The sequence below is a fragment of the Bufo gargarizans genome, chromosome 11 (assembly GCF_014858855.1).
Source record: "Bufo gargarizans isolate SCDJY-AF-19 chromosome 11, ASM1485885v1, whole genome shotgun sequence".
NCBI classification, from domain to species: Eukaryota; Metazoa; Chordata; class Amphibia; order Anura; family Bufonidae; genus Bufo; species Bufo gargarizans.
The window spans coordinates 78,990,039-79,010,822 of NC_058090.1; the positions used below are offsets into that span (position 1 = coordinate 78,990,039).

Here is a 20,784-nt window from a genome sequence, read left to right on the forward strand (position 1 = left end):
ACTTCAAAGCATAGTCAACTATGTAGTGGAGAAAGTTCATTACTATTATGGGAACAGAACTACAGTGACAATCTCTGTCCACTACACAATTGATGGTACTCTGTAGTTTTGGCTCTGTACATATATGGTGAGTCTCGGGAAGAGGCTAAAAGAAAAGGAAGTAAAACACAAAAATAGGTCACCTTACTGGCTAAAGACAGAAGATCAACAATCCTCAACATATCTCAAAATATTACAGAAGACATATATGAGCCATACAGTAAAAACTTTGATCTCAGGCTATTGTTGCAGAATCATTAAAAAGTCTTCAAAAAGGCCACTATACGCCTCTTCAGAAATAAAGAGGAGCTCACCTCTAACTGGCCACCTTGACTCTTAAACCAATTTAACTAGATATTTATTTTACATATGGCTGACGTACAGAAATTTTAGACCAATAGAATAAATTTAACATGGACATCAAAAATCTAAAAAGTATGATACAATCATGTAGAAACCTCAAACACAGCACCATTTTTATGACTACGAGACACATTTTTTCCACCTTTTGCTACGGAAAGGAGAAAAAAGTAAACCTACGATTTTGCGATTGAAATATATTAGCACTGAAGACCAAGAAGAAAGACAACAATTTAAATGATTAGCACATTATTTTAAGAGCATTTTGCATAACTGCCATCTAAAAAATACAGTAATGTGGTTTGAAAAAAAACTAATAGAAGAAGAAAGACTCCTGGGCACCAACAGAACCACATATGCTTTACTGAGCTGGCCAAGCACTTACTCGGACGCGGGATGAGAAGCTTCTTGTGGACTGCTTGCTGTGCCTGTGAGCCCCGTCATGTAAGGAGATATTGTACTTAGTCGGCTTTGACCCAAGGTGTCACGGGGCGCCAAAGACGCACTCGGTCTCCCATCAGCCGCAGACCTGCTGCTTAGTTTCGGGAGCGAGGATCTGTGTTTGGCCTTGTTCCCAGGGGGGCTTTGCTAGCGGGGAGGCTCACTGCTCCTAGGTCTGCCTTGAGCGCCGAGCTGATCACTCGGTGCTCGACTTTGTCTATCGGTCATGTGAAGCTGGCCACGTCACATGACCCTCAGAACCCACTATACATACAAGCAGACTGCTGGCCACAGGATGCCTGTTAATTCTAGGTTCCTGGCTATTTGTTGGACTACTGAATACTCACCTGATCCTGTTCCCTGACGATCCTTTGCCTGCTTCTCCTGTACTGCGCATCCCTCCTGGTATTGTGACCTCGGCTCCCACCTGACTACTCTTTGCGGACTCCTCTGGTACTTCTCTACTCTCCTGGTATTTGACCCCGGCTTCTCCTGACCATTCTTTGCTTAACCCTTTGTACTGCGTAGCTCTCTTGGTTCTGACCCGGTCCGTTCACGTTCCGTATTTTGTCTTGTCTGTCTTCCCTGCACATATCCTAAGTAAGGGACTGTCGTCCAGTTGTCCCCTGTCATCAGGACTCATGAGGCAAGTAGGCAGAGGTGAGGGGTGAGGGTGGAGCGCAGTGGTCACTATCCTTCCCCCTGTGTGTGTGTGTGTGGACGTGACCATTACACTAGGACACCATCACTGCAGTGCACCAATGCTAACCTCTGAGCCACATCCTACTCCATCATAGATTTCACTACAGATTAAAATAATACAGTTGCCCTCCAAAGTAGAGGCTGTAAATTTAACTGTCACAAAAAACACTTAAAATCATAAGTATTAGTAACCAGGTGTAAAAAAATTGATTTTGTTTTCTTCATATTTCACACACTTGCATGAAATTATCAATAGTCTAAGAATTATCAATGGTATAAAAATACCACCATGAAACGTTTTAGAAAGGTTTAACGAATTGGAAAACATCTCCATGGTAGTCACCTGGCGGTCACATATAGAAATAATTCTAACAGGCTCCAGGCTGTTCTTTTGACCATTACAGATATGTTTAGTTCTGCTTTGTGATTGGTAGAGGTCTATGATTTATAGGTATATAAGGCATATACATTGAGCACTAATCTACACAAGGAAACAATCTTCCAATACTGTAGCTGTATCTTAATAACACGAGTGAGAAGATGTATCTTCTTCTACTGCTTTTAGTGGTGGAGCCTGTGATGAGTGCTCCTCTAGCTCCATCATTACAGGTAAGGTAATGTCTCTAGTAGAATAGTATCTTGTCAAATGTCCATCTAGTTTATGCACGTCTTCGAAGGGCAGAAAGAAGAAAACCGATTTTCAGAAGTTTCTGCAACATCTCTGCATAAATCCTGCCATATATGACTATATCCTAAGTCATCTGTGATATTACCAATCCACATTCTGGAAATTGACAGGTTTCAATTATGGAACATTAAGACAATTTCTTATTTTGTTTGATATAATTAGCACATGCAGGCTTTTATAGCTGATGATTCAGTAAAGTTTTTCATGATAAATTTTATTTCATTAGAATCCAGCTCAGAAATTGTACAACCCTTACTTCTCAGTAGGCATTTTTAGTATAGATCTGTTTATTTGCACATATATCCATATTAATGTGTTACTAATGATCACAAATATTTGTTCTCCAGCTTTCCATACCTGGTTTAAAGGAATATGGTAAGAGCTCCTTGCTGTTATTTGGGCTGTTATTGAGTGCCTGTTCCTCTATTTTTCAAGTGTGTCTTTAGTGTTGGTATGAGTTTTCTGGTATCATACCTACTATCCTAAAATTTGCAAAAACATAACAGCAATAACCAGATTTTATTATCTTCAATAATGATATTCTCATAAGTACTTATTTTCATTTTTAAGCAGATAAGGTTTTCTGTGTATTGTGGGTGGAGTTTATCAGTTCAATACACCATTGGGTGATCTGTAATAACGTCCAGTGTCTCCCCCTCATCTCATTAACAGGCTATAAAATTTCAGAGCAGGTAGTAATGACACAGGTAAAGTCAAGGGCACTGAAAGGAGCACCACCACTTACAGTGCACCAAAAACTTTATTTGTATAAAAAAAACTTTTTTCAGGATTAGAGGAATGTACTTTTTTATGCAAAATATAATTACCTTTTGGAGTACCTACAAGGACGAACTACCCCTAGACCATACAGGGAAATTTCTTAGTGTGCCAATGCCTAGGGGGGCACCCGAGCCCTCCTAATGGCTGCTATCTAGGTATATAATGATTTGATGCTCTCAGTAATTATTAGTGCTAGGAGCATAGGGTACTTGATCATCAGGTACTTAAGCACATGGCCAAAGGTGGCTTCCTAAATTAAACTGTATCATTGTCCTCAGTATGGTGATAGAGCAGTATCTTATTTTGCACTCTGTTTTTAGATTTTGCTGGGGCAGTATTTTGTGCTGCACTATGCTATTGCTATCCCTGCTTGCATCATTTTTTTCTGCCTATTTGTAGCTTGTGTTGGCCCACATTCTGTCAAATTAGACTTACCTATAACATGGGGTCACTTTTAGACTTTTTTCCGAGGCCATTTTAAGTTCCAAGTCCACCCCTGAGTATCTACATTTTTCCTGCCTATTTGTAGCTTGTGTTGGCCCACATTCTGTCAAATTAGACTTACCTATAATATGGGGTCACTTTTAGACTTTTTTCCGAGGCCATTTTAAGTTCCAAGTCCACCCCTGAGTATCTACATGGTCATATACCTATGTTTAAATTTGGAGGTGACGGACTCTCTTTAAAGTAGATTTGTCACAACATGTTATAGAGCAGGAGGGGCTGAGCAGATTTATGTATAGTTTTCCAGGGAAACATCCAGAAAAAGTTGTACATTTATTAATTTAAAATCTCTGCACATTCGGAGCTCAGTTGCCATGTTGGTAGTGCTGTCAGTGATGGACAGCTATCTCTGTCTACATACTGACAGACATGGGGTCATCAGTCAATGAGAGGACTTTCCACATGATTTCAGACATTAAATTAAATAAAAGTTTTGCTGTTTCTTTCCCCGGAAAATTAGATATCAATCTGCTCATCATGCTCTATAACATCCTGCCTGCAGATGGCCCTGCATTTCACCGTAACAGGTTTCATTGAAATAAAGTATAACAGTTGGAAATTCACTAGAAAAGCAAGCAAAATGTTTAGTAGAGCTTGCACAGTGTGATAAAACAGTACCTTTGTTTTTGCACTCTAACACATGAAGCTTCATGTGCAAATCAGCTATTAAGTGCACTGAGATATTCTAGCTCTGCCAATATTGTACTAAACCTTTTTCCTCTCCTCTTTAATGGACAGAGCCAGATATCTGAACCTAAGTTCAGTACAATTTTAGGATGAGCGCATTGATTCTACCAGTTTTGAATATGTTCTGAATTTCACAAAAAGTTTGGATGGAAATAAAACCAATTTTTTAGCGATTCCTTTAAGATGAACTGGGGTGAGAGAGAGAGAGAGAGAGTGGGTACAATCTATTTGTGTCAGGCCCACATTTTTTGAAAAATACAGTTAATTTGAAACACAGCGAATCGTCAAATGTTCACTCAACTCTAGTACAATTCTTTATCTCACTTCACAAAAAAATTTCTTTATCTTCTGGCCACAAGATCTACAAGAGGTTAAACTATAATTGTTATTTTACTCATCAATATACTTCTCTTTTATGTCAACAGAAAATACGCTAAATGTGATCAAGAAAATTGCTAAATCAGGCCCAGGTAAGATTACAGCAGGCTTAACTGTGTGTAAAGTGTCTTATTCTATATTACAATGAATATCTAAGGGATTTGATGTATAAATGCCCGAGCAATCTGGGATTCATGTTTCAATTTTTTTTCAATTTTTAATTACCGTATTTATCGGCGTATAACACGCACAGGCGTATAACACGCACCTTCATTTTAAGAGGGAAATTTCAGGAAAAAAGGGTAGCTCAGAACTTTTTTTTATTAATATTAATACCACTTATAAGGTAAATAATGTAAAAGGATGACACTTATGGGGCTCTGTGGATGACACTTATGTCATCCACAGATCCCCATAAGTGTCATCTACAGATCCCCCATCAGATGGATAAGTGTGGAGAGAGGAGGCGGGAACACTCATGGCGGGACCCGGTGCAGTGACTCTACTCTAATACACCGGGCCCCGCAACTGTTAAACATTCAATCTGACTCTATATCTAATTGTACGGTACTTACTGTAGTACCGGAGGTATAACATTAAGACGGCGCAGACCGGCATCTCCCTCGGTCATGCGCCGCCTGTCTCTGCTCCCTCCTGATGCGCTGCCTGCCCCAGCTCCCTCCTCATGCGCCGCCTGCCCCAGCTCCCTCCTCATGCGCCGCCTGCCCCAGCTCCCTCCTCATGCGCCGCCTGCCCCAGCTCCCTCCTCATGCGCCGCCTGCCCCAGCTCCCTCCTCATGCGCCGCCTGCCTGCTTATCTCACTTTATGAATGAACAGGCAAGCGGCCCATGACAGATTGAGCTGGGGCAGGCGCCGCATGACAGAGGGAGCTGGGACAGGCGGCGCATGAGGAGGGAGCTGCGGCAGGCGCTGCGCCGTCTTAATGTTATATATTCGGTATGTAAAAACATGGCTTCATGGATTATATCGGCGTATAACACGCATACATCATTTGCCCCCTATTTTCAGGGGGAAAAAGTGCGTGTTATACGCCGATAAATACGGTAAGTATTAAGGTCACAGATAAATTAAAATGTTTTTTGTTTTCCGTCTGTGATTTTATTAGTTAACTAACAAATGGGGCAAATAATAGAAAGATAAATCACAGATGGTTTAGACATTTTACTTCAAATCCCATTAATATAAATTGAGATACAGAATATGATGAATCAGTTTCTGAGCTTTCATTGAAGGGGCAGTATTGTAATTGATGGTAGAATTATAATGAATAGTAATAGATAAATATATGACCTGATTCCTTTTAGATACAGATTCTAAGGCATCAGAAGAACCCGAAGGAACCTTTGCCAAGATAATCCAAGTCAACAAAGGTAACAGCTTAGTTATGTTTCTCGATCAATATAAGTGATGAGTTATAGAAATCACAAAGGTAATTCTCAAGCATTTACATTAAGAAATAATTTTCGTTTTCTACTGCTATAGTGTACTTGGCATGTGGAAAGCAATATTCATTCCATTATAGCAATAGTCCTAGACTTAAAGGATATGTCCACCAATGAACAGCAATTTATATTCTACTTAGAAAATTAATTTGTATGCAAAGTTTAAAAAAAATGCTTCCAAAGGGGCATAGCCTTTATTATTGCTTTCTAACTCATTTTGAGCGAAAAATATTTATTTTCAATTTTCTTTATTAAAAAATAAAATCAATTCCTTCTCTGTACAACCTAAAATTATCTAGTTCTAGTTCTGTCTTTATACTGTTGAAAGCACTCATTATAGCTCAGTAAGAAAAGAATATGGCTGCAGTAAGTTTTTATGAGCTGTTAGTAGTTCAAAGATAAGGGACACACAACCTGCAGGTAATGACTCCGAGTGAAAGTAAATGTAATATGCTTACAGCTACGGTAGGCAAAGAGTTAGCCCTTTATGACAAAAACTGCTGAAACATTTTAATAAATGTCAATAAAAAATTATTCTAGGCCAAAATTAGTAAAAGGTAGCCATAATAAAATTACATAGACGCATAGATTATTATATTACTTATTTGGCACTGACCCTTATGATGGCCACATTAGTTTGTGGCCTATACTCACGAGTCCTACACCTCCATCCCTTCAAAACAGCTGTTTTGCAGTAGATCCAATGCCAGAAGGTGGTGGTAAAACTACAAATTGACATTCGTTTCCATATTGGATGAACCTGGCTACTGCAGACCTTCTGAAAATTCAGTAAAGGTTCCACCTGGACAGGTTTTACAATCTGATAAACTTTAAGTGCAAATTAAAGGTTCCTTAGACTTTTTTATGCATGTTGCTATTTCATTGCGTAAAATGCATTATGACAGGTTGTCTTCTCATGTATGAGATTAATCTAAATGCCAGATATAGGAACTATACCTCCCAAAATTGAAATCACCAATGAAATCATAAAGAAAACAGTAACTAATATTACCAATATGGAGAGAATATTACAGGACCTAATTGAGAATACAATGAAAAAAATTACTCTCAATCATAAATAGGATATGCAGCAGTAGTACTGTACATAAGTTGGACATTTAATTATAACTTTTCAGTCTTACTTCATGACTTCATCTCTCAATGTTGACCATGAGTTTGTAAGACTACACATGAAATATTCAGGTGGTAGAGCTTTCTAGTTTAAAGTATATATCTATACAGCATTTCAAATCTTACCCTCTTCTTCAATTAGAAAATGGCATGGACGTACATCAAGGTGACTTGTTAAAAACAACTGGACGCAGCGCTATGTCCTGCACAGATTGCTTGTGGCCCAAATCTGTCAATGGAACGGTTATTGTACCATATTCTTTTTCCTCAAATTATAGTAAGTTTTTGTATTTCTGTCTATCTCTAAGGTGGCCATACTAACTGGAAAATAGATTCACCATATAAATTTTCTTTAAACCCCAGGTAGTTTGCACCTTGCCTTGTTTAAGATGTCGATGGATGAATTTGAAACCCTTACTTGTGTGAGATTTGTGCCTCGGACAACGGAGATGGACTACATCAACATTGTGTCTTCACAGGGGTAGGTTCTTCTATTCAGGCTTCTTCAAGTTGAATTTACTAAAAGTTTATCTATAATAGTGTAATCTGTGATTACAAGTTTAAAGCAAGTAAAGAAATGTAAACCAATGTCTACTATTGTCTGTGAAGCTTGATATACCTAAAGTAACCTAAGGATGCATTTTCTAATGTAGTCTTGGTCTTAAAATTTTCCAACACTTACCAATAACATCTTCATTTCATCTTGGACATTTATTTACATAGTAAAAATGTGCTCTCTACTTACGACTCTCTATCTTGCCACAACTTTTAAATAACAGGAACCTAAGATTGGTGTTTAACCAAAACCAGATTTTTAATACTAAAGGGGTTCTCAGAATGATTTAAAAAGGCCTCTAGCAAACTCTCCTAGAATATGAGTTGGAATTGGTTACCTCCACTTGCAGAGCTGCTTAGGAGTGTGAGGTGGCAGGTAGTGATGATTGAGCATGCTGTGCCAAACACCTGTTCAGCTCGAGCATCTCGATGCTCGGCACATGGCAGTACTCGGACGAGTACATGTGCTCAAGTGCAATGCTCAAATCTCCTCCCCTCACGTTTCTTTTCTGCTACGCAGCCAATAAACTTGCAGGGTGGTACTGGCACGCACTGTAATGCTGTAGCCATGTAGGCTACTTGCATTACAGTGATTGGCTGGCCGGAACGCTTCATCGGGTGCTACAAAGCACCCAATGACATGTATTTGGCTCAGTCTTAGTCAGGGAGAGCTGAGCATAGGAAGGGAAAGACAGTGTAGGGAGTGTTATTGGAAGATTTTTATTAGCAAAACTTTTCAGAACCCAAAAGTCCTTTTAAGGACTATTGTGTGTGACAGCAGCAATATATATTTTTATAGCATCCAGCACTAAATAGCGTCTAATAGGCCGCTGCAGACAGTTAAATTATCCGTGCCACATCTCCTGTGTAAAGTGTGCACATCCCTAAAATATCAATGACATCCAGTGTACTTTTTCTATAGACGGTGTCCGCTGTGGACAGTTAAATTATCCGCGCCACATCTCCTGTGTATAGTCTTGACTCCGGGAGTTTAATTGTTATTGATTTTCAGTATAGTTTGACTTTGTTTATTGTAGCATGGCAGGATTTTTATCAACAGGTTTTGATGCTGATGGTTAGCTGTTAGAAGCAAAGGACATCTTCTCAGACAAACTGTTTCAGCAGAATAAATACACTCTGTCTTTCCACGCTGCATTTAAAGACTTAACAGCCACATATAAAGACCAGATTTTATCTTTGTGGGAGGTGCAGGGCTTAGAGAACTACTTAAAAAATAATATTGTACCTAGAGGCCTCCGTATCTTGCTTTTACCTGCACCAAGATTCAGGAACCCTGGTTTCCTGACCAAGTAGGAGCAGGAGGCCACAAGTAGTTTTTTTACACCTGATGCAATTACTGCTCACAGAAGAGAAACTCAACCTAGAGCAGTATAATAAAAGGTTGGCTGAGAGTATAAAGGTAGCCCAATCATTTTTCCACGAGCCGGAATTTGCTAATAAAGAGAAGAAACTACAGAACACTTTAGAAAAATTCCAATACCACCTAAAAGAGAGGAAACACCGCCAATTCATTAGAGAGCTGGCGGATTTTAAAGAAAACAGAATCTACACTCCTCTTCGCTAAACGAGTATCACTGGTAGACATACAGATCTATCTTCCACTGAGACGGACTGTTCTGACTCAGAGAAAGAGAGCAGATCAAAAACCCGTAATAAATATACGAGAGGTGGATCTGGTCGAGGCCGCTCTAGGGATTCATATTGGGGTTGTGACTCCTGTTTTTTTTGGACCTACCAATCAGGGACCAGCAAATCAAGGACCAACCAATCAGCCCCCAGTTCACCCCTTGAGAAGCCGCACAGAATCCTCCCAGTAAGTGGCCCACAGGTGGTCAATTTATCTTCCCGACCCTTGAGTAGTGCTGAGATCAAGGTTCTTGAACTGGTTCTCTCCTTTGTGCCTACACAGAACTTTCACAAGTTCTATGCCATTAAGGACCTATACTTGTTTTTTGCACAAACTTCGGTGGCACAAGTACTTTAGGCACCAGGAGAGGAGACAGTGCCAGGAACTGGGCATCCCGGCATCCCATTAGATGTTCTGTTAGACGTTCGTTTACTTTTTGATCTGGAAAATGAGACTGAACGTAGTGAGGGCACCGGCCCCTTGCATTAAACCCAGAAGTCATAAGATGCCTCCCCTTACAGGAGAAATGTCATGTATTGATGTGTTCCTTGACCTGGTAACCACCCAGCTTGAGGAACTCAGACTCCCTAACCATTGGTCCAACTGTGACTGTACCATGGCCACCGCAATATCCAACCTTGAACATGACTAGAGTTGAGCGAACACCTGGATGTTCGGGTTCGAGAAGTTCGGCCGAACATCCCGGAAATGTTCGGGTTCGGGATCCGAACCCGATCCGAACTTCGTCCCGAACCCGAACCCCATTGAAGTCAATGGGGACCCGAACTTTTCGGCACTAAAAAGGCTGTAAAACAGCCCAGGAAAGAGCTAGAGGGCTGCAAAAGGCAGCAACATGTAGGTAAATCCCCTGCAAACAAATGTGGATAGGGAAATGAATTAAAATAAAAATTAAATAAATAAAAATTAACCAAAATCAATTGGAGAGAGGTTCCATAGCAGAGAATCTGGCTTCCCGTCACCCACCACTGGAACAGTCCATTCTCAGATATTTAGGCCCCGGCACCCAGGCAGAGGAGAGAGGTCCCGTAACAGAGAATCTGTCTTCATGTCAGCAGAGAATTAGTCTGCATGTCATAGCAGAGAATGAGGCTTCACGTCAGCCACCACTGCAACAGTCCATTGGCATATATTTAGGCCCAGCACACACACAGGCAGAGGAGAGAGGTCCCGTAACAGAGAATCTGGCTTCATGTCAGCAGAGAATCAGTCTGCATGTCATAGCAGAGAATCAGGCTTCACGTCAGCCACCACTGCAACAGTCCATTGTCATAAATTTAGGCCCAGCACCCAGGCAGAGGAGAGAGGTCCCGTAACAGAGAATCTGGCTTCATGTCAGCAGAGAATCAGTCTTCATATCATAGCAGAGAATCAGGCTTCACGTCACCCACCACTGTAAGAGTCAATTTTCATAAATTTAGGCCCAGAACCCAGGCAGAGGAGAAAGGTCCCGTAACAGACAATCTGGCTTCATGTCAGCAGAGAATCAGTCTTCATATCATAGCAGAGAATCAGGCTTCACGTCACCCACCACTGTAAGAGTCAATTTTCATAAATTTAGGCCCAGAACCCAGGCAGAGGAGAAAGGTCCCGTAACAGACAATCTGGCTTCATGTCAGCAGAGAATCAGTCTTCATATCATAGCAGAGAATCAGGCTTCACGTCACCCACCACTGTAAGAGTCAATTTTCATAAATTTAGGCCCAGAACCCAGGCAGAGGAGAAAGGTCCCGTAACAGACAATCTGGCTTCATGTCAGCAGAGAATCAGTCTTCATATCATAGCAGAGAATCAGGCTTCACGTCACCCACCACTGTAAGAGTCAATTTTCATAAATTTAGGCCCAGAACCCAGGCAGAGGAGAAAGGTCCCGTAACAGACAATCTGGCTTCATGTCAGCAGAGAATCAGTCTTCATATCATAGCAGAGAATCAGGCTTCACGTCACCCACCACTGTAAGAGTCAATTTTCATAAATTTAGGCCCAGAACCCAGGCAGAGGAGAAAGGTCCCGTAACAGACAATCTGGCTTCATGTCAGCAGAGAATCAGTCTTCATATCATAGCAGAGAATCAGGCTTCACGTCACCCACCACTGTAAGAGTCAATTTTCATAAATTTAGGCCCAGAACCCAGGCAGAGGAGAAAGGTCCCGTAACAGACAATCTGGCTTCATGTCAGCAGAGAATCAGTCTTCATATCATAGCAGAGAATCAGGCTTCACGTCACCCACCACTGTAAGAGTCAATTTTCATAAATTTAGGCCCAGAACCCAGGCAGAGGAGAAAGGTCCCGTAACAGACAATCTGGCTTCATGTCAGCAGAGAATCAGTCTTCATATCATAGCAGAGAATCAGGCTTCACGTCACCCACCACTGTAAGAGTCAATTTTCATAAATTTAGGCCCAGAACCCAGGTAGAGGAGAAAGGTCCCGTAACAGACAATCTGGCTTCATGACAGCAGAGAATCAGTCTGCATGTCATAGCAGAGAATCAGGCTTCACGTCAGCCACCACTGCAACAGTCCATTGTCATAAATTTAGGCCCAGCACCCAGGCAGAGGAGAGAGGTCCCGTAACAGACAATCTGGCTTCATGTCAGCAGAGAATTAGTCTGCATGTCATAGCAGAGAATCAGGCTTCATGTCAGCCACCACTGCAACAGTCCATTGGCATATATTTAGGCCTAGCACACAGGCAGAGGAGAGGTTCATTCAACTTTGGGTAGCATCGCAATATAATGGTAAAATGAAAATAAAAATAGGATTGAATGAGGAAGTGCCCTGGAGTCCAATAATATATGGTTATGGGGAGGTAGTTAATGTCTAATCTGGACAAGGGACGGACAGGTCCTGTGGGATCCATGCCTGGTTCATTTTTATGAACGTCAGCTTGTCCACATTGGCTGTAGACAGGCGGCTGCGTTTGTCTGTAATGACGCCCCCTGCCGTGCTGAATACACGTTCAGACAAAACGCTGGCTGCCGGGCAGGCCAGCACCTCCAAGGCATAAAAGGCTAGCTCTGGCCACGTGGACAATTTAGAGACCCAGAAGTTGAATGGGGCCGAACCATCAGTCAGTACGTGGAGGGGTGTGCACACGTACTGTTCCACCATGTTAGTGAAATGTTGCCTCCTGCTAACACGTTGCGTATCAGGTGGTGGTGCAGTTAGCTGTGGCGTGTTGACAAAAGTTTTCCACATCTCTGCCATGCTAACCCTGCCCTCAGAGGAGCTGGCCGTGACACAGCTGCCTTGGCGACCTCTTGCTCCTCCTCTGCCTTGGCCTTGGGCTTCCACTTGTTCCCCTGTGACATTTGGGAATGCTCTCAGTAGCGCGTCTACCAACGTGCGCTTGTACTCGCGCATCTTCCTATCACGCTCCAGTGCAGGAAGTAAGGTGGGCACATTGTCTTTGTAGCGTGGATCCAGCAGGGTGGCAACCCAGTAGTCCGCACAGGTTAAAATGTGGGCAACTCTGCTGTCGTTGCGCAGGCACTGCAGCATGTAGTCGCTCATGTGTGCCAGGCTGCCCAGGGGTAAGGACAAGCTGTCCTCTGTGGGAGGCGTATCGTCATCGTCCTGCCTTTCCCCCCAGCCACGCACCAGTGATGGACCCGAGCTGCGTTGGGTGCCACCCCGCTGTGACCATGCTTCATCCTCATCCTCCTCCACCTCCTCCTCATCCTCGTCCTCCTCGTCCTCCAGTAGTGGGCCCTGGCTGGCCACATTTGTACCTGGCCTCTGCTGTTGCAAAAAACCTCCCTCTGAGTCACTTCGAAGAGACTGGCCTGAAAGTGCTAAAAATGACCCCTCTTCCTCATCCTCCTCCTCCTCCTCCTGGGCCACCTCCTGTTCCATCATCGCCCTAAGTGTTTTCTCAAGGAGACATAGAAGTGGTATTGTAACGCTGATAACGGTGTCATCGCCACTGGCCATGTTGGTGGAGTACTCGAAACAGCGCAACAGGGCACACAGGTCTCGCATGGAGGCCCAGTCATTGGTGGTGAAGTGGTGCTGTTCTGTAGTGCGACTGACCCGTGCGTGCTGCAGCTGAAACTCCACTATGGCCTGCTGCTGCTCGCACAGTCTGTCCAGCATGTGCAAGGTGGAGTTCCACCTGGTGGGCACGTCGCATATGAGGCGGTGAGCGGGAAGGCCGAAGTTACGCTGTAGCGCAGACAGGCGAGCAGCGGCAGGATGTGAACGCCGGAAGCGCGAACAGACGGCCCGCACTTTATGCAGCAGCTCTGACATGTCGGGGTAGTTGTGAATGAACTTCTGCACCACCAAATTCAGCACATGCGCCAAGCAAGGGATGTGCGTCAAATTGGCTAGTCCCAGAGCTGCAACGAGATTTCGCCCATTATCACACACCACCAGGCCGGGCTTGAGGCTCACCGGCAGCAACCACTCGTCGGTCTGTTGTTCAATACCCCGCCACAACTCCTGTGCGGTGTGGGGCCTGTCCCCCAAACATATGAGTTTCAGAATGGCCTGCTGACGTTTACCCCGGGCTGTGCTGAAGTTGGTGGTGAAGGTGTGTGGCTGACTGGATGAGCAGGTGGAAGAAGAGGAGGAGGAAGCCGAGAAGGAGGAGGTGGCAACAGGAGGCAAAGAATGTTGCCCTGCGATCCTTGGCGGCGGCAGGACGTGCGCCAAACAGCTCTCCGCCTGGGGCCCAGCTGCCACTACATTTACCCAGTGTGCAGTTAGGGAGATATAGCGTCCCTGGCCGTGCTTACTGGTCCACGTATCTGTGGTTAGGTGGACCTTGCTACAGATGGCGTTGCGCAGTGCACACTTGATTTTATCGGATACTTGGTTGTGCAGGGAAGGCACGGCTCTCTTGGAGAAGTAGTGCCGGCTGGGAACAACATACTGTGGGACAGCAAGCGACATGAGCTGTTTGAAGCTGTCTGTGTCCACCAGCCTAAATGACAGCATTTCATAGGCCAGTAGTTTAGAAATGCTGGCATTCAGGGCCAGGGATCGAGGGTGGCTAGGTGGGAATTTACGCTTTCTATCAAATGTTTGTGAGATGGAGAGCTGAACGCTGGCGTGTGACATGGTTGAGACGCTTGGTGACGGAGGTGGTGGTGGTGGTGTTGGTGGTACATCCCCTGTTTGCTGGGCGGCAGGTGCCAACGTTCCTCCAGAGGCGGAGGAAGAGGCCGAGGCGGCAGCAGCAGAATAGGCCGAGGCGGCAGCAGCAGAAGAGGTAGCAGGGGGAGCCTGAGTGACTTCCTTGGTTTTAAGGTGTTTACTCCACTGCAGTTCATGCTTTGCATGCAGGTGCCTGGTCATGCAGGTTGTGCTCAGGTTCAGAACGTTAATGCCTCGCTTCAGGCTCTGATGGCACAGCGTGCAAACCACTCGGGTCTTGTCGTCAGCACATTGTTTGAAGAAGTGCCATGCCAGGGAACTCCTTGAAGCTGCCTTTGGGGTGCTCGGTCCCAGATGGCGGCGGTCAGTAGCAGGCGGAGTCTCTTGGCGGCGGGTGTTCTGCTTTTGCCCACTGCTCCCTCTTTTGCTACGCTGTTGGCTCGGTCTCACCACTGCCTCTTCCTCCGAACTGTGAAAGTCAGTGGCACGACCTTCATTCCATGTGGGGTCTAGGACCTCATCGTCCCCTGCATCGTCTTCCACCCAGTCTTGATCCCTGACCTCCTGTTCAGTCTGCACACTGCAGAAAGACGCAGCAGTTGGCACCTGTGTTTCGTCATCATCAGAGACATGCTGAGGTGGTATTCCCATGTCCTCATCATCAGGAAACATAAGTGGTTGTGCGTCAGTGCATTCTATGTCTTTCACCGCTGGGGAAGGGCTAGGTGGATGCCCTTGGGAAACCCTGCCAGCGGAGTCTTCAAACAGCATAAGAGACTGCTGCATAACTTGAGGCTGAGACAGTTTCCCTGGTATGCATGGGGGTGATGTGACAGACTGATGGGGTTGGTTTTCAGGCGCCATCTGTGCGCTTTCTGCAGAAGACTGGGTGGGAGATAATGTGAACGTGCTGGATCCACTGTCGGCCACCCAATTGACTAATGCCTGTACCTGCTCAGGCCTTACCATCCTTAGAACGGCATTGGGCCCCACCATATATCGCTGTAAATTCTGGCGGCTACTGGGACCTGAGGTAGTTGGTACACTAGGACGTGTGGATGTGGCAGAACGGCCACGTCCTCTCCCAGCACCAGAGGGTCCACTAACACCACCACGACCATGTCCACGTCCGCGTCCCTTACTAGATGTTTTTCTCATTGTTATGGTTCACCACAACAACAAATATATTATTTGGCCCAATGTATTGTATTCAAATTCAGCGGGATATAAATTTGAGGCCTAGTATTTAGGCGCTGGGTGACCGGTATGGATTTAGTGACAGAATTAGACTTGGAAATGCACAGAAGCGTGTGTGTGAAGTTATTCTGAATGACCCTATGTGCACCTTCAATATTATATACCCTTTTAGGGATAGATTTCAAATAGCTCTGATATAGCAGAAACCACTAAATTATGAAATTGCTAAATTGGGAATTGTACTTCAACCCAGAACAAAAAATGTGCTTTGACGGACACTAAATATCTTGCCCAGCAACAACAGTACAGCGGTGGGTAACGAGAGATTTAGAGGGATTTAAATTTGAGGCCTAGTATTTAGGCGCTGGGTCACCGGTATGGATTTAGTGACAGAATTAGACTTGGAAATGCACAGAAGCGTGTGTGTGAAGTTATTCTGAATGACCCAATGTGCACCTTCAATATTATATACCCTTTTAGGGATAGATTTCAAATAGCTCTGATATAGCAGAAACCACTAAATTATGAAATTGCTAAATTGGGAATTGTACTTCAACCCAGAACAAAAAATGTGCTTTGACGGACACTAAATATCTTGCCCAGCAACAACAGTACAGCGGTAACGAGAGATTTAGAGGGATTTAAATTTGAGGCCTAGTATTTAGGCGCTGGGTGACAGGTATGGGTTTAGTGACAGAATTAGACTTGGAAATGCACAGAAGCGTGTGTGTGAAGTTATTCTGAATGACCCAATGTGCACCTTCAATATTATATACCCTTTTAGGGATAGATTTCAAATAGCTCTGATATAGCAGAAACCACTAAATTATGAAATTGCTAAATTGGGAATTGTACTTCAACCCAGAACAAAAAATGTGCTTTGACGGACACTAAATATCTTGCCCAGCAACAACAGTACAGCGGTGGGTAACGAGAGATTTAGAGGGATTTAAATTTGAGGCCTAGTATTTAGGCGCTGGGTCACCGGTATGGATTTAGTGACAGAATTAGACTTGGAAATGCACAGAAGCGTGTGTGTGAAGTTATTCTGAATGACCCAATGTGCACCTTCAATATTATATACCCTTTTAGGGATAGATTTCAAATAGCTCTGATATAGCAGAAACCACTAAATTATGAAATTGCTAAATTGGGAATTGTACTTCAACCCAGAACAAAAAATGTGCTTTGACGGACACTAAATATCTTGCCCAGCAACAACAGTACAGCGGTAACGAGAGATTTAGAGGGATTTAAATTTGAGGCCTAGTATTTAGGCGCTGGGTGACAGGTATGGGTTTAGTGACAGAATTAGACTTGGAAATGCACAGAAGCGTGTGTGTGAAGTTATTCTGAATGACCCAATGTGCACCTTCAATATTATATACCCTTTTAGGGATAGATTTCAAATAGCTCTGATATAGCAGAAACCACTAAATTATGAAATTGCTAAATTGGGAATTGTACTTCAACCCAGAACAAAAAATGTGCTTTGACGGACACTAAATATCTTGCCCAGCAACAACAGTACAGCGGTAACGAGAGATTTAGAGGGATTTAAATTTGAGGCCTAGTATTTAGGCGCTGGGTGACAGGTATGGGTTTAGTGACAGAATTAGACTTGGAAATACACAGTAGCGGGTGTGTGTGAAGTTATTCTGAATGACCCAATGTGCACCTTCAATATTATATACCCTTTTAGGGATAGATTCCAAATAGCTCTGATATAGCAGGAACCACTAAATTATGAAATTGCTAAATTGGGAATTGTACTTCAACCCAGAACAAAAAATGTGCTTTGACGGACACTAAATATCTTGCCCAGCAACAACAGTACAGCGGTAACGAGAGATTTAGAGGGATTTAAATTTGAGGCCTAGTATTTAGGCGCTGGGTGACAGGTATGGGTTTAGTGACAGAATTAGACTTGGAAATACACAGTAGCGGGTGTGTGTGAAGTTATTCTGAATGACCCAATGTGCACCTTCAATATTATATACCCTTTTTGGGATAGATTTCAAATAGCTCTGATATAGCAGGAACCACTAAATTATGAAATTGCTAAATTGGGAATTGTATTTCAACCCAGAACAAGAAATGTGCTTGAACGGACACTAAATAACTCGCCCAGCTACAGCACTAGGGACAGATTTAGCTGGATATAAATTTGAGGCCTAGTATTTAGGCGCTGGGTGACCGGTATGGATTTAGTGACAGAATTAGACTGGGATATGGCCAAAAAATGAACAGACTATTGCTGGTTAAATGCACTTGGTGTCACAGCTTCACCCTGATGTAGGCTTTAGCCAAAAAACAACCACACCATTGAGGGTTAAATGCACTTGGTCGCAGCTTGTGCTGGCGCACCACAAGACACAAAATGGCCGCCGATCACCCCAGAAAAATGAGACTGACAAACGGTCTGTGCAGCCTAAAAACAGTGAGCAATTGAGGATCAGCAGCTCAATGATCCACAGCTGCAGATCGATCAGTTAATCAAGTCCTTTGGAGGAGTTAATCTGCCTAATCTCGCCCTACTGTCGCAGCCGCAACCTCTCCCTACGCTAATCAGAGCAGAGTGACGGGCGGCGCTATGTGACTCCAGCTTAAATAGAGGCTGGGTCACATGGTGCTCTGGCCAATCACAGCCATGCCAATAGTAGGCATGGCTGTGATGGCCTCTTGGGGCAAGTAGTATGACGCTTGTTGATTGGCTGCTTTGCAGCCTTTCAAAAAGCGCCAAGAAAGCGTCACAAAAGCGCCAAGAAAGCGACGAACACCGAACCCGAACCCGGACTTTTACGAAAATGTCCGGGTTCGGGTCCGTGTCACGGACACCCCAAAATTCGGTACGAACCCGAACTATACAGTTCGAGTTCGCTCATCCCTAAACATGACCCCTCGGTGGTTAAACAAACCATCAGAAAAAAGGGGGTAATGTGGTGGTCATGGACAATGAGCAGTAGTGGTCTATGTTCTCAACTCTCTACACAAGTATCCCACACCATCTTGGTTTGAAGGCCGTACAGTTTTTCCAGCAAACCAGAGGGTGTCAGTACCATGCCCACAGTCTTCTTGTTCTCTAGCTTTTGTAATACGCACTGTACCATAAGATTGACCACCTGCATAGGGGCACTACTATGGGGAGTAGTTTGGTATCTCATCAAATAGCCACAGAAGTCTGCATGCGTCAGGCATGAGCAGCCACTGGCGTGTCGGAAAAAAAATAAAAAATCTCCCCAGAACCTGTCCTGCCGCAGAGTTCATACAGGTAGCCGTTAACTGCACGTTTCTGCTGGAGCAGCCTTTCAAGCATTTACAAGGTGGAGTTCCATTGCATCGGGCAGTTACAAATCAGACGTCTGACGGGCACACCACTTTACCAACTGTCAAATCTGATCGGCCTGTAAACACAAAGCTGAAAGGAGTGCCGGACCGGTGTGGCTAGTGGCTACCAGGCACAAAAGATGCAGCACAGCATTGCAACGCCTCACCTGGCACGTTGAATAGGTTCTGGGAAGCACAGCGGAAGAGACGGTAGCATCGGAAAAGGAGGAGTCAGCCGAGGAGGAGAGGGAGGATGGAGTAGGAAGAATAGGCAGGCCTGCATGCAAGGTGCCACGGGTTTTGCATGCTTGACGATTGTCAGAAGGTTCACCCAGTGGGCAGTAAAACTTATGTACCTTCCCTGCCCGAGTTTGCTAGACGACGTGTCTGTGTTCAGATATATCTTGAAACAGACACTGTGTTCCAGAAATACATTCATTTGCCGCTGAATGTGGACATATAGCTCTGGGATGCCCTTTTGGGAGAAATATTTCCTTCAGGGCACCTTCCATTGTGCCAATGGTCACAAATTTTCTAAAGGGATCCAAGGTCACCAGTTTATATGGCAGTAGTTGGCAGAGTAGCAGTTCTGACAAGGCAGCGGTCAGATGTTGGAAAAAGTTGGTTATCCGGCGTCGTCATCTTTTTTTGCTCGTACATTTGGGGCAAGGAAGCCTACCTTTTGCCAGATGAACGTGACGATGGCATGGTGGAAGGTGAAGTGGAGGAAAACTGGAAAGACAGAGGAGAAGGAGAAGAGGCAGGATAAGAAACGCCGGGAGTGTGGCTTTGTGGGTTCTTACGGTGTTTCTCCCACTGGGCTCGGTGATGGGAGGCCAGGTGCCTTCTTAAGGCGGTCGTCCCTAGGTGAGTGTTGGGCTTACAGCGACTTATGCGTTGACAGCACAGGCTTCAGATGGCAACACTATTGTCAGCAACGGACACGTAAAAAAAAGCCCACACTTAGGAACCATGTGCCGGCGTCCTGAGAGCGCCAGATGTTACCGTGCATGGTGGATGGCTCATTCCAGATACATTAGCAGTCTGCTTTTTGCCTCCTGTGCACTGTAAGTTCTGCCTGCTTTTTCTCCTTCTCCTCACTATCTGCTGGTCCGTCTTTCCCTCTGAACTCCCCTCCTCTTCCTCTCTTGTGGGCACCCACTTGACGTCCATCGACACATCATCATCGTCACCTTCACCACCACTGACATTAGAGATCTCGTAGTAGGCAGCAACAGTGGAGACCACACTCCTTGGACTGATCTGGGTACTGTCCTCAGACTGATGGGTGGCAGCCGTTAAAACCCTCCTCTTCCTGATCTGATGCCAAGAATGGCTGCACATCAGTAAGGTCTTGTAAAGAATGGGAAAATAATTCCTCTGACTCGATCAGAGGGTATATGGTGGTGTCGGTGTCTTTGGGGGTGCACACAGCAGAAAATGATGAGGGTGCAAATAGAGAGGATGAGGAGGGTGTAGAAACGGAAGGCTGAGTGAGCCACTCAACCAAGTCTGGTGCATCCTTTGACGTAAATGCACGCACATTCTGCAACTTCCCACTTAGGCACTGTCCTGGTGCACCTGCCCGACCCCTACCACCCCTGCGGAATGATCTGCCTCTTCCTCTGCCTGTCATTTTTAAAATGATCCTGTGATAAAAGTCCCTATAGAAGAGCAGTATTTGTGGAAGAAGGTATATCACACCCCTAACTCAATTTTTTTTTTTTTGGGGGGGGGCAACTAGTATATCACACCAGTAGAAA

At 44.4% G+C, this 20,784-nt stretch overlaps 1 protein-coding gene across 1 annotated transcript in view; it reads left to right on the forward strand.

Moving 5' to 3' along the window:
* The window catches only part of LOC122921319 (embryonic protein UVS.2-like), a 76,821-nt gene that overhangs the window by 28,718 nt on the left and 27,319 nt on the right, over window positions 1–20,784 (forward strand). The window contains exons 4-8 of the mRNA XM_044271296.1: window positions 4,627–4,671; window positions 5,906–5,971; window positions 7,317–7,451; window positions 7,538–7,655; window positions 8,767–8,804. Of these exons, the coding sequence (XP_044127231.1) occupies window positions 4,627–4,671; window positions 5,906–5,971; window positions 7,317–7,451; window positions 7,538–7,655; window positions 8,767–8,804 (402 nt within the window). The remainder of the gene's footprint in view (window positions 1–4,626; window positions 4,672–5,905; window positions 5,972–7,316; window positions 7,452–7,537; window positions 7,656–8,766; window positions 8,805–20,784) is intronic.